The sequence below is a fragment of the Ursus americanus genome, chromosome 36 (genome assembly GCF_024610735.1).
Source record: "Ursus americanus isolate L20-20 chromosome 36, mUrsAme1.1.p, whole genome shotgun sequence".
Lineage (NCBI taxonomy): Eukaryota > Metazoa > Chordata > Mammalia > Carnivora > Ursidae > Ursus > Ursus americanus.
The window spans coordinates 20,849,205-20,864,044 of NC_142162.1; the positions used below are offsets into that span (position 1 = coordinate 20,849,205).

Consider the following 14,840-nt stretch of genomic DNA (forward strand, 5'->3'; position numbering starts at 1 on the left):
ATTAATTTGCCCAATTATTCTGTTTTCCTATACAACTTCTTCCGTTAATGGCATAGCTGTTTATTTTCACTCAACCAAAGACCATGGAGTATCCTCGACTCTTCTTTATTTCCCCCATTGAGGTCTGGAGAGTATTTCTCAGAAAGGATTTTTGAACTCTGGGCTTTCCTAATTTCACTCATTTAACCAATATCTTTATATTCTCTTTTTTGGACTTCTGCAATGATTTCCCAACTCGACTCGCTATAACTGTTCTTTTCACTACTGTTTTATACTCTACGCTGCTGTCAGTTATGTTGCTAAAACACAGATAATCATGGCATTCCTTTGTGTAAGACCTCTAACAGATCTTTGTTGCCTTGGCATAAAATCTCAACTTCACACATGACTTACAAGGCACTAACCTATGCCTTTAGCCTCACGAACTTGTTTATTCAACAAATACGTCTTGAACACTAACTATGTGCCTGTCAAGAGATTAGATGCTCAGCAAAGAATACAAGCAAGAGAGTGTGGGCACTTCTAGACTCTAGACCTCACTGGGAATGATAAATGAATAAAAAGTTAAAAGTGACAATTACTAGGTGATAATAGAGAAAAGTTTACTGGTGGGGGTTTGGGTATGAGAGAGGCTTAGGAAAGGGTATAATGTTAGAAATGAAACGTAGAAAATGTTATCAGAGTAGATGTTATCAGAAGGAGTATGGGCATCTCAACATAGGAAAATGCGTATTCCCTTATATATTAACAGAACAAGGCAGGTGTGGTGCAAGGAGGGTAAAGGGCAAAAACAATGGCCTTCAAAATTGTGCATTTAAAATATGTTTTTTCACTGGATGAAAATGATGGGTCATTTTTTATATTAAAGGGTAATTCTGGGGTGACGAATGAAGTCTGTGTTTTGATTGGGGTGTCCAAACTGTAGACGAAAAACCTGTACTTTTTTGGTATATATATCATATAGCAGTTTTAAAAAATTATTTTAATTCCAGTTAATTAACATACCGTATAATATTAGTCTCAGGTGTACAATATAGTGATTCAACACTTCCATGCAACACTCAGTGCTCATCACTACAAGTGCACTCCTTTTTTTTTTTTTTTAAAGATTTTATTTATTTATTTGACAGAGATAGAGACAGCCAGCGAGAGAGGGAACACAAGCAGGGGGAGTGGGAGAGGAAGAAGCAGGCTCATAGCAGAAGAGCCTGATGTGGGGCTCGATCCCAGAACGCCGGGATTACGCCCTGAGCCGAAGGCAGACGCTTAACCGCTGTGTCACCCAGGCGCCCCTACAAGTGCACTCCTTAATCCCCATCACCTATTTCAACCATCCCCTCACCCACCTCCCCTCTGGTAACCATTAATTTGTTCCCTATAGTTAAGAGTCTGATTCTTGGTTTGCCTCTCCCTCTCTCTCTTTTTAATCCCTTGCTCATTTTTTAAAAAGGATAACCTTGAAATCAAAAAGACCTGTCCCTGTGCATTGTCAGTCTTATGATATTAAAAAGGTTATTTATCTTCTCAAATTTTTCTGATCTGAAATGATAATACCACTCCTATAGGGCTGCAAAGGACCCTTTCTGGTGCTTAGCATGTAGTATGTAATTAATAAATGAGATCTATTAATTTGAATGTATGTAGAGTTTATCAGGAGATAGAAGAAAGATATGAAACTGCAAAGTAAGCAAGAACATCTCAAAGAGACTTGTGCTTGTATTTTTTTTTTTAAATCACCTTGGTTTCAGTGAAGAAAACTGAAAGAGAGACACCTTACTGCAGGAATTTCATTAGACTAGTGGAATAAAGAAAAAAAAGGAGTCTAAGACCAAATAGCTTCACTGGTAAATTTTACCAAACATTCAAAGATTTAACACCTATCCTTCTCAAACTTGTCCCAAAAATTGAAGAGGAGGAAACATTTCCAAACTCATTTCATGAGGCCAACATTATACTCGTACCAAAACCAGATAAGGACAGCACAAAAAGGAAAATTACAGGCCAATGTCACTAATGAACATTATGCAAAAATTCTCAACAAAATATGAGCAAGCCAAATTCAACTGTACATTAAAAGATCATACATTATGGTCAAATAGTATTTATTTCAGGGATGTAAGGATGACTCAACATCTGCAAATCAATCAATGATACAGCACATTAACAAAATGAAGGCTAAAAATCATATGATCATCTCAATAGATGCACAAAAAGCATTTGACAAAAATCAACATCCATTTATGATAACAACACTCAGCAAAGTGGGTACAGAGGGAATGTGCCTGAACATAACAAAGTCCATGTGTGACAAACCCACAGCTAACATCATATTCAACGGCAAAAAGTTGGAAGTTTTTACTCTGAGACCAAGTACAAGATGAAGATGCACACTCTTGCAACTTTTATTCGACATGGTACTGGCAGTCGGAGCCAGAACAATTAGGCAAGAAAAAGGAATATGAGGTATCCAAATTGGTAAGAAAAAATGAGCACTGTCACTATTTGCAGATGACATGATGCTATATATAGAAACCCTGAAAGATTCCATCAAAAAATGAAGAAAATTATCTCATTTACAATTGCATCAGAAAGAATAAAATACCCAGGAATAAATTTAACCAAGGGGCTGAAAGACCTATATACTGAAAACTACAAGACGCTGATGAAAGAAATTGAAGAATAAACATATAAATGGAAAGATATTCAGTACTCATGGATTAAAAGAATTAATAATGTTAAAATGTCCATACTATCCAAAGCAACCTACAGATTCAGTGCAATTGCTCTCAAGTTTCCAATGGCATTTTTCACAGAACTAAACAAGTAATTCTAAAGTTTGTATGAAAGCACAGATGATCCCACAGCAGCAATCTTGGGAAAGAAGAACAAAGCTAGAGGTTTCATGTCCCCTGATTTCAAACTACACTACAAAGATATAGTAATCAAAACAGACACACAGATCAGTGGAATAGAATTGGGAGCCCAGATTTAAACCTACACATATATGGACAATTTATGACAAAGGAGTCAAGAACATACAATGGGAAAAGACTGTCTCTTAGTTGTAGGGAAAATAGTGCTGGGAAAACTGTACAGCCACATGTGAAAGAACAAAATTGGACCACTATCTTATACCATACACAAAAATTAACTCAAAACGGGATTAAAGACTTGACTATTAGACCTGAAACCATAAAATTCCTAGAAGAAAACAGAGACAGTAAGCTCCTTGACATTGGTCTTAGAGATATTTTTGTGGATCTGCCTCCAAAGGCAAGGGAAACGAAAGCAAAAATAAAGAAATGGGATTACATCAAACTAAAAAGCTTCTGCATAGTAAAAGAAACCATTATCAAAACAAAAAGGCAAACAAGTGAATGGGAGAAGACTCTTGTAGATCATATATCTGACAAGGGATTAATATCCAAAATATATAAAGAACTCACACAACTCAACAACAATAACAAAAAATGATCTAATTTAAAAATTGGTATAGGACCTGAATAGACATTTTTCCAAAGAAGACATGCAGATGACCAATAGGCACATGAAAAAATGATCAATATCACTAATTGTTAAGAAAATATAAATCAAAATCACAATGATATATCACTTCACACCAGTTAGACTGGCTGTTACCAAAACAATGACAACAACAACAAAAACATCAAAAATAACGAGTCTTGGAAAGGATGTGGAAGAAGGGAACACTTGTACACTATTGGTGGGAATGTAAGTTGGTACAGCCAGTGTGGAAAACAGTATGGAGATTCTTCAAAAGATTAAGATTAGAACTACCCTATGATCCAGCTATTCCACTCTGGTTACTTATCTGAGGAACGTAAAAACACTGATTCAAAAAAAATGTATGCACCCCATGTTCATTGCAGTGTTATTTACACAGACAAGAAATGGAAATAACTAAATGTCATTGATAGAGGAATGGATAAAGAAGATGTGAGGTATATATATATAATGGAATATTACTCAGCCATAAAAAAGATGAAATCTTGCCATTTGTGATAGCATGGATGGACCTAAAGAATATTATGCTACGTGAAATACATCAGATAGAGAAAGACAAATACCAAGTGATTTCACTTGAATCTTTAAGAAAATGAGCAAACAAAACAAAACAAAAGTGAACTCATAGATACAAAGAACAGATTGGTGGTTGCCAGAGGGGAAGGGGGGTGAGGGGTGGGCAAAAAGGTGAAGGGGTCGATTGTATGGTGATGAATGATAACTATACTTCAGTGGTGACCACTTTGTAGAGCACACAGATGTTGAATTATAATGTTGTACACCAAAGCATAGGTTATATAACAATTTTACCTCAAAAGATAATGAAAGAAAGGACCTATATAGTGACAGTAGCATATTTCTCAGCGTAATAGGTAGGACTTGGTGATTGGTTATCACCGAGGAAGGATGGAAAGGACATGTGGTAGCTAGTGCCATTTCCAAGAAAGAAAGCATACCTAAAAGGACATTAAAATGAGCTTCATTTTTAAAAAGTTGTGTTTGAGATGCCTTCAGAATTTCAAGGTATGTGGGGTACACAAATGGCCGCATGGCTCTGGACCCCCAAATCCAGGCAAGAGGAGTTATTATTTAGACTGAAATAAGCGTTAGTCTCCAAGAGAGAACCAAAGCGGGATTAGTCATTTGTGTAAATGAAGAAATCCAAGATAGTACTGGTGACTATAAGTCTGAAGAATTATAGAAATAGGGAAAAGTTAATTCGGGTCATCTGAGTATAAATTTACATCTCCTTGGGGAAGCAAATAGGGATTTTGATTGCAACCAAGGAAGTTTACATCTAGTTACTTTGTTGTCTGTCTTTAGAAATGAAGATAATCTGTATGGTACCTAAAAAAGAGAAGGCTGTAAAAAAAAAAAAAGAAAAGAAAAGTCTATTACTATCTAATATGTATATCACTGGGGTAGAAATCTGATTCCATTAAATATTAAGATCATCCAACTAATTCTTCCACCTGAGTCCTTTTGACTTCAAAGTCTCGTCTCATAAATATTAGATTAGACTGCCTTCTTGGGGGATCATTTCTAATGTATTGCTGATGAAGGCTTGGGAAACACCCAAATGCAGTAAGGTGACTAGGATATACTCTCCGGTTCTACGTGGGTGCTTCTGAAGATAAGGGGGCCATGTTAGTCTCGGTCCTCCGAGAGACAGATGCCAGACAGGATTTGACGTGCAGGAGTTTTATCGGGGTAACCATCAGTGAGGGGAATAGTGGAAAGAGTATGAGAAGGTTGGGAAAGCTATCTGACTCCTGAGGAGGAAGAGAAGGAAGGAAGATAGAGGTGTCTCTAAAGGGATCATTTGGTGGTATTTCCTGTGTCTATCACGTAGCTGAGATCTTTAGGGTGTTTATTAGCCCAGAGAGTGTGAATGACAATTACACCGTGAGTGGGATGATTATATATTTAAGATAGATTTCATGTAGATATAAAAGGAAATCATTAGTTGCTTAGATGAGACGGATAGCATCTACGGCCCATGTTGTGGGGTGGCAGATGGAGATTTTGAAAGTTATGCCTCAGTTATCCTGTGGGTCTGATTAGGGAATACAATCCTATCTTTGAAGTCCCAAGAAAATCAGCATGTCAATCAAATGTCTATAAATCATATGTGACTGACAGGAGCCTGCCACGTGATTTAAGGACTTTGTGCTTGCATTCATTTTACAAAGTGAAATAGGTTTTAAAAATATTTTATTTAAAAATAATTTCAAATTTACCAAAACATTACAAAATAAAAATAATATAAAATGAGGAGTGCAAAAAATGCCCATATACCTTATATCTAGATTCACCTACTATTGAATTTTATTCCATTTTGATTTGTCATTTACTCTCTGTCCTCGATTTATTTTTTCTGGATCATTTGGGGTATATTTATACATACACACATATATATATTTAAACATATTTCTATATAATATCTAAAAATATGTTGTCTATAAATAAAATATAATCTGTCATTTGTATCCCAATTTTGTGAGTTCATCCAATAGTGTTCTTTTTCACACTTCTTCCCCCCTCCCCCCCCCCCGTCATGCACCCCAGTACAAGATCCAGTCTTGTCAGGTATTGTTTTGAGTTGCCATGATTTCTTAGCCTTTTTTAAATTTGAGCATGAAATACTCTTTTGATGAATTAAATCTTATTGAAGAATATAAACTTTGAGAGCGGGGACTTGGTCAGACCTATATGTTGCTTATACACATAGCCCAGAACAGTGCCTGGTGCATGGTAGAACTCAGTAAATATCTGATAAATGAATGAATGAGTTTTGGGGGATGTCCATATATTCCTAAAAGGATTTGGCATAAATGAGTTACACTGGGCTTTGCATTTTAAGAGAAGTTATGTCATGTTTTAAAAGTTTCATACAAATAGTTCCAGTGTTATTTTGTAAAACTAGATTGTGTGTATGTATCTGTGTGTGTGTGTATGCACATGTGTGCAGAGCTTAACTGTACCTTAAGACCCCTCCTCTGTTACTCCCTGCCCACACCATTACCTTTAATCCCTTCTCATCTCTGTACCAACTTAAACCTTTTAGCGCTGTTTGAAAGTGAAATGAAAACCCAAGCTCTTCTGGCATGAAGACTGGCATCCAGTGTGACTGTCCTCTGGGCAATGCAAAACATTTGCTCCCTGCATCAAGGGCTGTAATGAATCTGAATGTTCAGATATAACCAGTAGCCATCTTTAAAAAAATTGCATGTTGGCTCCTGTGTCAACATGTTGACTGACAGAATGCCCACATGGTAGGAGGCTTACTGACATGATTTCAATCATCGTTCTGTGAATGGAATGCTCAGGAAAGCTGCCCATCAGTCAAGTCACAGAAATCTCTTCCTTGTTCCAGAGGGTCCATTGCATCGTTCCCACCATTGTCAGAATAGCAGCTCGCTGCTGGAACTGAAGGACCGCCCAGCCTTGTGGTGGTTATGCCAAGGACCTCCTTCAAGGACTTGCCTTGCAAAAGTTCATCTCCTAACTTCAGAAACCTGCTGCTCTACTCTTAGTAGGAAACTAAGGTCAAAACTGCCAAGTGTTGATAAGAATATCTTGGCTCATGATTGTAATGTAAAGTGAACAGAGCGGGACTCAAGTTGTATATACAGTTTGATTTTATCTATGAAAGAAAAAACTTTGTAGATAAATGACTGGAAGAAATAATGCCAACAGTCATGGCTTCCAAGTGATGGGACTAAGGATAATTTATAGTATCTGATCTTGTGTTGTTGGCTACAAGGAGCATATGTTTCTTTGATGATCATGAAAAGAGAAATTAAGCATAAAAAGAAAGATGTATTTTTATAGCCTCACATTTAAAAGTGAAATCTAAAGAAACTGGTTGAAGTTCTAAGCCATATTGTATCTCAGTTTCCCCATATGCCAAGTAGGTATGAGAATGCCAGTTATAGATTCTCTGATGGCAACACATTAGATAAGCATGTAATATGATTTCATTTGCTCAAAATGAAGGAGCCTATTATTATTATAACAATCTTTATATTTATCTCAGAAGGAGCTCCTTCCCCTAACTCTCCTTCTATCAATCATGGAGAAGGAAAGGGTTATAAATCCTGACTGGCATCTTGCCTGCTCTTTTGAAAGTCTAACCCAGTGGGATGGCAAAAGAGAGTAATTTTTTAAATGAAGAGACTTAGAGCTAATCTCCATCTGACATGCACTTCCAACTCCAGCTTATGTTGAAAAAAGTGCTTATTAAGGACAGACTTGATTCCTTGCCTCTCATTCTTCTTTCTACCGGAGAAACCCTCTACTTCTCCAGCATAGTCCCTTTCAATTCCTGAATTTATAAATGTGAGAAAACCTTCAGAACATGATATATTCTTACGGAATGGTCTGTGGGACAAGAAGAGTGATTGACAACTGCAGAAATTACATCTGAGGTTTAGTCCTGCAGGAAAAGGGGATACAAATTGCCTGCAAATTATCCACAAGTCCCTGATGAGCCTGAGGAGAAAATTTAAGAGGCTTCAGTCTTTCTTCAACAAACATGTTCACGTGCCTCCCTTTACTATAACACACAAACACCCAAGAGAAATTGTCCCCGTGAAAACACTACTTTCTTTTTTATCCTTGTCAAATGTGTTAATAGTAAATGTGCAAATGCCAATTAATAGTCTTTATCCTGTGCCAGTAGTGTTCCATGTATGATTCAGAACGGAAGAAGTACATAAACTCTGATTGATGGGTTTATAATTTAAAGAAGAAATTAGGTTTTATGCCATAAAAACACATGACGTTGACTTCACAGGGTGCATAATGAAATGGTCTGTAAAAATTTGCACTGCTGATCTTAATAAATATACATCACTTGAGAAGAACTAAATACAGTAGAATAAAAGCAGTAATAATGATGATTGATACTTACAAATCTAAAAGGAACAGGTTACGCTTCTACCTGAGTACATGAAAGTGTGATGTCCTAGACTTTGCACATACCTGGCTTACGATGGTGGCTTTTGAAGGTACTACTACAGTACCGCTCACAATGTGACCAGCAAACCAGCACTGGTCCTCAAAGTGTTTCTTACATGGTTTGAGGTGAGAAGTACAGATATTGAAAATAAGCGTGTAGATCCTTTTATAGCAATTTGGTAAGTATAAGTCTATTGACTCTCATAATGACCAATTGGGGGCTTGCATTTTATATGTCTTTGTCTTTTTAAATTTCATTTTAAAAATAATTCATTTTTATCTTACATTACAGAAGTATTTGTCCATGGCAAATTGGGGGGAAACTGAGCCCTCAAGGCAGACAGTGTGAGAAATACTGTTCTAAAATGTTGTAAAACAATCGATGAGATAAATAGAAAGCACCTTCTAAGCCTTAGGTTTCTCACCTGGAGAATGGATTTAATAATAGCACTTCCCTCTTCAAGCTGGATCTGAGAATTAAAGGAAGATAGGTGTATGTCAAGTGCTTAGCATGATGCCTGCCTTTGGTAAATGCCCTTCCACCAACTGGCTCTTAGTGTTGTTGAATAACAGAGACTTGCAGAGATGCCATTCTGAATTACGTGTGCTGGGGACACTGGTTCTGTTTGTGGCAGGTCTTCAGTGTATACCTCCACCAACACACAAACTCCTTCTGGAATCAGCCCACCTGGCAAGCTAGGAGTTCATTCGCCACTGACTTGCACGAAGTAACCAAACATTTGGGTTTGGGTCTTCTCTGACTCCTCAGCGCAACTGCTTCACCATCATGGTGTGGAATGTCCTTCCGTATTTTTCCTTCTGTGTTCCTCAAGTCATTAAGCCGAGTAATTTCTGCAAGCCTCGACAACTGCGTCATTTTGATCTTTATTGTCTACTAAGTGCTTGCATTATGTTGGGACCAGGATAAAATGACCTGTCACTCATGGATGGCAAGTATGGAAATGTAAACTTTGCTTTCAAAAGATGCATCGCTTTAGGTGGTACTTCATAGGGCAAAGAGAACAATATATGCAATCTCTTCTATTCAAAGAGGCCAAACAATTTTTTTAGAGTGTGTTTGGCTAAATGTCAAAATTGAAGGTCACTGCTTCTTCAGCAGACACTGCTGGTGGCCAAAGAAAGTAGCCAGCTAGCTCAGAGCATACATGCTAATTAAGGATGGTTCAGTCGAAGAGTTTTTCCTTTTTGAATTACAGTACACTGTGATGGAGAACATGAGGCCCTACAGTCAGACTAGCTTGATCCAAACCACAGTTTGGGACTTAACTGGCAACTCCTTTACTCGCTTTGAGCCTCAGTTTCCTAACTTATAAATTAGGGACTAATGGGATAAGGTCTGAACATCACAGATGTTTAAATAATATTAGCTCCCTTTTTTGTTCGTTAGTAAACTTCAATTATTTTTCTTTAAAATAAGTAATGAGATGACTTTAACAAGTTTCCATGAGTAGAATCAGACTTTAAAATATAATAAAATAACATGTCAGTATTTATCTTGAAAAACATGCATTGGATCTGACAGATTCAGTGAACAACAGGCTGTTTAAAAATGCGACTGACTCTTTCCAAGGTCAAGCATCTTCTACTCCTTTTCACTCTGCCTAGAACTCTTTGCTCCAGCCGGAATAACTTTCCCATGCGCGTGACTTGGCTCATTCTTATTTTTAGTCCTTTGTGTTTAGCACTCTTCTTGAAATGACCTTCTGATGCCTCCCTGCCAAACCCCACACTCCTTTACAATTGTTCATCGTTCACGGCATCCAGGAATTGGCAGAAAGAAATCTGGTCAAGCCATTTACTCCAGCCCATCTTTCAGGGCTGGAAGTTTCTTCGAGGGAGCTGTACTACTCCCCACTTTGACACATTTTCTTGCTATGATTTCATACACATTTTTCATATCTGTAGATTCTTTCTCCCTATCAGAACTATAAAGTTCCATTTCTTCGGGTTACAATGAGGACAGTCAGGATCAGAGAGGCTGTCACTGGGTCAAAGCCACACAAGTTATGATTGCTTTGAAACAGGTAGCTAGATCTTCGTGTTTTTAGTCTGGTATTGTTTTCATTTCACTACCTACTTCACTCAGTGGACGGTTGGTATTACCGAGTGACTGATTGAGACACAGGAGGGGAACTTCAGAGCTGGAAAAGCAGCTCAAGAAGGAATATGGCCGATAAGGGGCATGGAGTGTGATGTGAGAGAGGCGACAGAATGGAGGGGAGGAGGGTAAGTGGGGGGAAGAAAGGAGCTTCCAGGGATTAATTGTCTTACTCCGAGCATTTCACGTAAAAAAAAAAAATAAATAAAAAACACCGAAACACCACCACCACCTTCACCACATTTCTGCTTTGCTTCTATTTTGTGCTTAATAAACAACACTACTGTCACTGCCAATGAAAACAACAACATCACTGTGCTTTTCCCCTGGCGCTAACTCTAAACAATCTACTGGATTTGGGTCAAAATTGTAAACTGCCAGCATGTTAAAAATAAAAACCAGAAAAACAAACCCGGCTTTTTCCTGAACCGTTGTGAGGGTGAATGCAGGACAAGAGCCAGAGAGAAGAGTTACCATAAAAAATAACTAGTGCAAACATCCTCGAACTGATGTTTTCTATAAAAATCTGTTGGCTGTGAATTGCAAAGAGTGAAGTGGGGAAGGAGAAAGGAACGGGGGATCAAGTGGTGTCTGCTTATCGTCAACTAGCTTTCATGTAAAAGTCATGGCAGGGTCAGCAACAAACTAGCCAGGTGGCAACTCCAGGCCGCGCTGCCATAAATAAATAGTTATGTACTAATGTCACACAACCAGGCCTAGATGCAAAGCATATGGGGAAAAAAACATTCTGATGTAAATATTAAAAACAAAAACAAAACAGAAACTATGGTTGCTGAATTCAGGATTCGCTGTTGATACTGGATTTTGAGACGCCAGGGCAAATAAAGAGGTGAAGCTTTTTTAAAAAACGTGGACAGAAAGGGTTTTTGAAATGTAGATTGTTCCCTTCAAAAAAAAAAAAAACAAATTCCTTAACCTTTGGCCTAAGAGAGTGTTACTTTTTGGTGTAGTAATTAAGCATTAAGAGTTGGCAAGACCACAGACCCTGGAACCAAATTTTGAGAGTTTAAACTCTACTCCTCTTGCTTACTTGTTCTCATGACCCCTGGGAAAGTTACCTAAACTTTCCGTGCCTCAGTTTATTCACCTTGCACAAAAGGGAGGATGATAATGGCGATAGTACCTGCTTCATAGGAAATTATGAAGACTAAGTGAGTCAATCAATGTGTGGAGAACAAACAATACCTGGTCAACAGCCAAGTCCATGTGACCTATCATTGTCAAGTGGTCTTACAAAGGCTATTTATCCTACACAGACTATCTGCCGGACACTAGGCTAAGGAATTTATCTGTTCCCTGTACTAAGTTAATGCTTAATGCTTAATTACTTAATGCTTAATTACTACAACAAAAAGTAACACGCTCTTAGGCCATGAATTAAAAATCAGTTTTACAGACAAAGGAACTAAAGCTTAGATGGATTAAGACATTTATTCAAGAAAGCATATCTAAGCTAAATTTCCAACCCAGGCCTTATTCCAGATTAAAAAAAAAAGACCACTTTAAAATGGAAACACCTTTTCTTCTCCTAAAATGTTAAAATTTGATAAGAGACACAACACATGGCCTTTTAAAGACCGGATTTTTTTTTTTTAAAAGAGTTTATTTATGAGAGAGAGAGAGAGAGAGAGCGCCCGCGCACACCAGTGGGGGGCAGAGGCAAGAGGAGAGAGAGCAGTCTCCCCCCTGAGCAGGGAGCCAATGTGTGGTTCCTTCCCAGGACCCCGATCATGACCTGAGCTGAAGGCAGATGTTTAACCCACTGAGCCACCCACGCAACCCGAACCAGAACCAGATTTTTAAAAAGGAATTAAAGGGCTAATGTCCTAAGAAATTGCCTCAGGAGGGCTGAGATCTATTACAACACCTCAAGAAAACAGGAATGCATTCAGCAACTCATTTCTCCAAGCATTTCTTGAGCGCCTACTATTTTCGGAGAGGTCAAGATACAAAAAGGAGTACGAATTGATTTCAGTCAATAAGCGCCTAACTCTGGGAAGTGAGAGTGATATGCTTTACTGTGGGCTGTTTGATGATGTCGGATTTGTTTTCTACTCTGTTTCCCAACATGACCAAAAGTGCCTTCCACGAGAGCCGCAGAAGTTGTCGGACTTCTCAACACAAGCCAAGCTATATGTCCACAGCTGTCCCAGTGCGGATTAACTGCCAGGATCCTGCTCGCAGAGGACGGAGAAACTTTGAAGAGGACTTCCTTTGTTGGCCTCCGATTGGAGCGGCGCTAAAACGGCGCGTCTGGAAGCGTATTCAAACCGCGCGCCCAACCAGTCGCTTCCCGGGGCTCTAGCTTAAGGATCGTGGGGCACCTTTGTGTTCTGCCGCTCGGTTTGTGCGCTAGGACTTCCTAACTTCTGGTAGCTGGGAGAGTGTGAATTCCGCGAACAAACCAGGTTGATCCCAGGTGGACGCAGCCTAAACACCAGCCCGCCGAGATTTAGGCGCCACCTCTGCTGACGGCAGCTACTTCCTGGTTGTTTTGCCCTTAACTATCATGGCGGCCGGTTGCCTTCGGTCGGGCCCACTGCGGTTGCTCAGAAAGCCAAGGTAGGGCAATTGGGTCCACAGCCCGCCCCCCGCCGCCGAGCTGCCGGGTGAAGCCTAAGCTGTGCAGCTAGTGGTGAAGGGGGTATAGGAACAAGCCAAAAAAGACTAGGACCCAGCGCCGTGCCGCTGTGTGCCCACCCGTCGTCTCCCGGCACCAAGGCTGCCGGAGCCCAGGGTGTGTTTTCCTTGTCCCCGCCACTTTCCAGTCCCTGGCCCAACATGATACTGACCAAAGCCCAGTACGACGAGATAGCCCAGTGCCTAGTGTCTGTGCCGCCCACCAGGCAGAGCCTGAGGAAGCTGAAGCAGAGGTTCCCCAGGTAAGTGTCCGTCTCTCCAGTCGCACAGCCCCTTGCCCGCAGCAGCTGTGCCTGGGCATCCCAGCCGGCGCTTAGGAGCCACGTGTCACACATGAGCGGGGAGGAACAAGAGTGTCTGGTGTTGGGAGATCCAGGATGTGAAAAGGTTTCTTCTTTCACCTGTCTTCCACAGGAGACTCTGAAATGGAAGAATCCCTGGCAGCCTCCCAAGGCCTTGAAATTAAATTCAAGTTCACACACGTGTATTGAAAACTTGGTGTGTTCTAGGTGATGGCTGCACATAGTAGGCGCTTCATAAATGCCTGGTTAATTGACAGATACTAGGAATGAATGATAGGTGGCAAGGCCCTCTCAAAGTGGAAATAGAATTCTAGATTCAGAAGGAGGAAATGGAAGACCCTTTTCAGTTGGCCCCTGGAAACAAACAGGAGACACAGGCCTAAAGGGGCCTCCTACTGTTCAGCTTTGACCCTCTAAAGCGATGAAGTGATCTCAAGTGTTCTCAGTCCAGTCAGCGAGACTGGTGCCCTAGGAATTCCACTCTTGGGTCAAGATTGGCCATTTTAACAACTCTCTCTCTCTCTCTCTATATATATATATATATGCATTCCAGGTGTATTTCATACTTCCCACCCTTACACAGATAACACCAAAGAAGTGTTTTCTTGAAGAAAGAGATTTTTGGATAATTGGTATTAATAAAGTACAAATTGAAGAAAGAGTAAAGGTCTTTTATGACCTCAATTTTTTTTGAAGGAGTCAGTTTTCCTCATCTATAAAATGTTTTTAATATCCAGATATAATTAAAGACAATATTTTTTTCTTTTATTGTTTTTAAGATTTTTATCAGACTTGCTAATAAGGAACAAAATTGACAAATTGGAATTTAATTTTCTTTCATTAACTCTTGGTGACTCTGCTAATGAACAATGAAATGGGGGAAGGCTGGTTAGCTGAGAGAATAGGTAGATTTTTCTGGGCAGTTTGAAGATGGGGCATACATTTAGATCTTCTGCTCTTGTTATGTTCTCATATTACTACTGTATTTTTGCTTCTCTTTTCCTCTCCCTTTTCCTCTCCTCTTCTTCCCCACCTTCTTCTCTTTATCTCTTTCTTTTTTTTTTTTTTTTTCCCCTTTTCACCTCCTCATCTCCATAAGAGGCAACCTCCCCATATGCTTATGCAGGACTTACGAAGTACACTAATGAAAGATTCCCTTCGTTTGGGGCACCACGCTCTCTTGCCTATTCTCTTCTGCACTTTTCCCCCCCTTATTTATGATATGACCAAATATTTGTCAATTTTCTCAAATACCATTCAGGGAATAACTA

The 14,840-nt window shown here is 39.3% G+C and overlaps 1 protein-coding gene across 3 annotated transcripts in view; it reads left to right on the plus strand.

Annotated features, from left to right (window-relative positions):
• Nucleotides 1-12,734: 12,734 nt before the first annotated feature.
• CDIN1 (CDAN1 interacting nuclease 1) overlaps nt 12,735-14,840 on the plus strand; it is a 206,722-nt gene continuing 204,616 nt past the window's right edge. Inside the window, exon 1 of one of the 3 annotated variants that reach the window (XM_045815986.2) lies at nt 12,735-13,509. In XM_045815986.2, the coding sequence (XP_045671942.1) occupies nt 13,409-13,509 (101 nt within the window). In that variant the 5' untranslated portion in view covers nt 12,735-13,408. The remainder of the gene's footprint in view (nt 13,510-14,840) is intronic. The other 2 variants (XM_087859218.1, XM_045815979.2) reach the window with 2 other exon arrangements.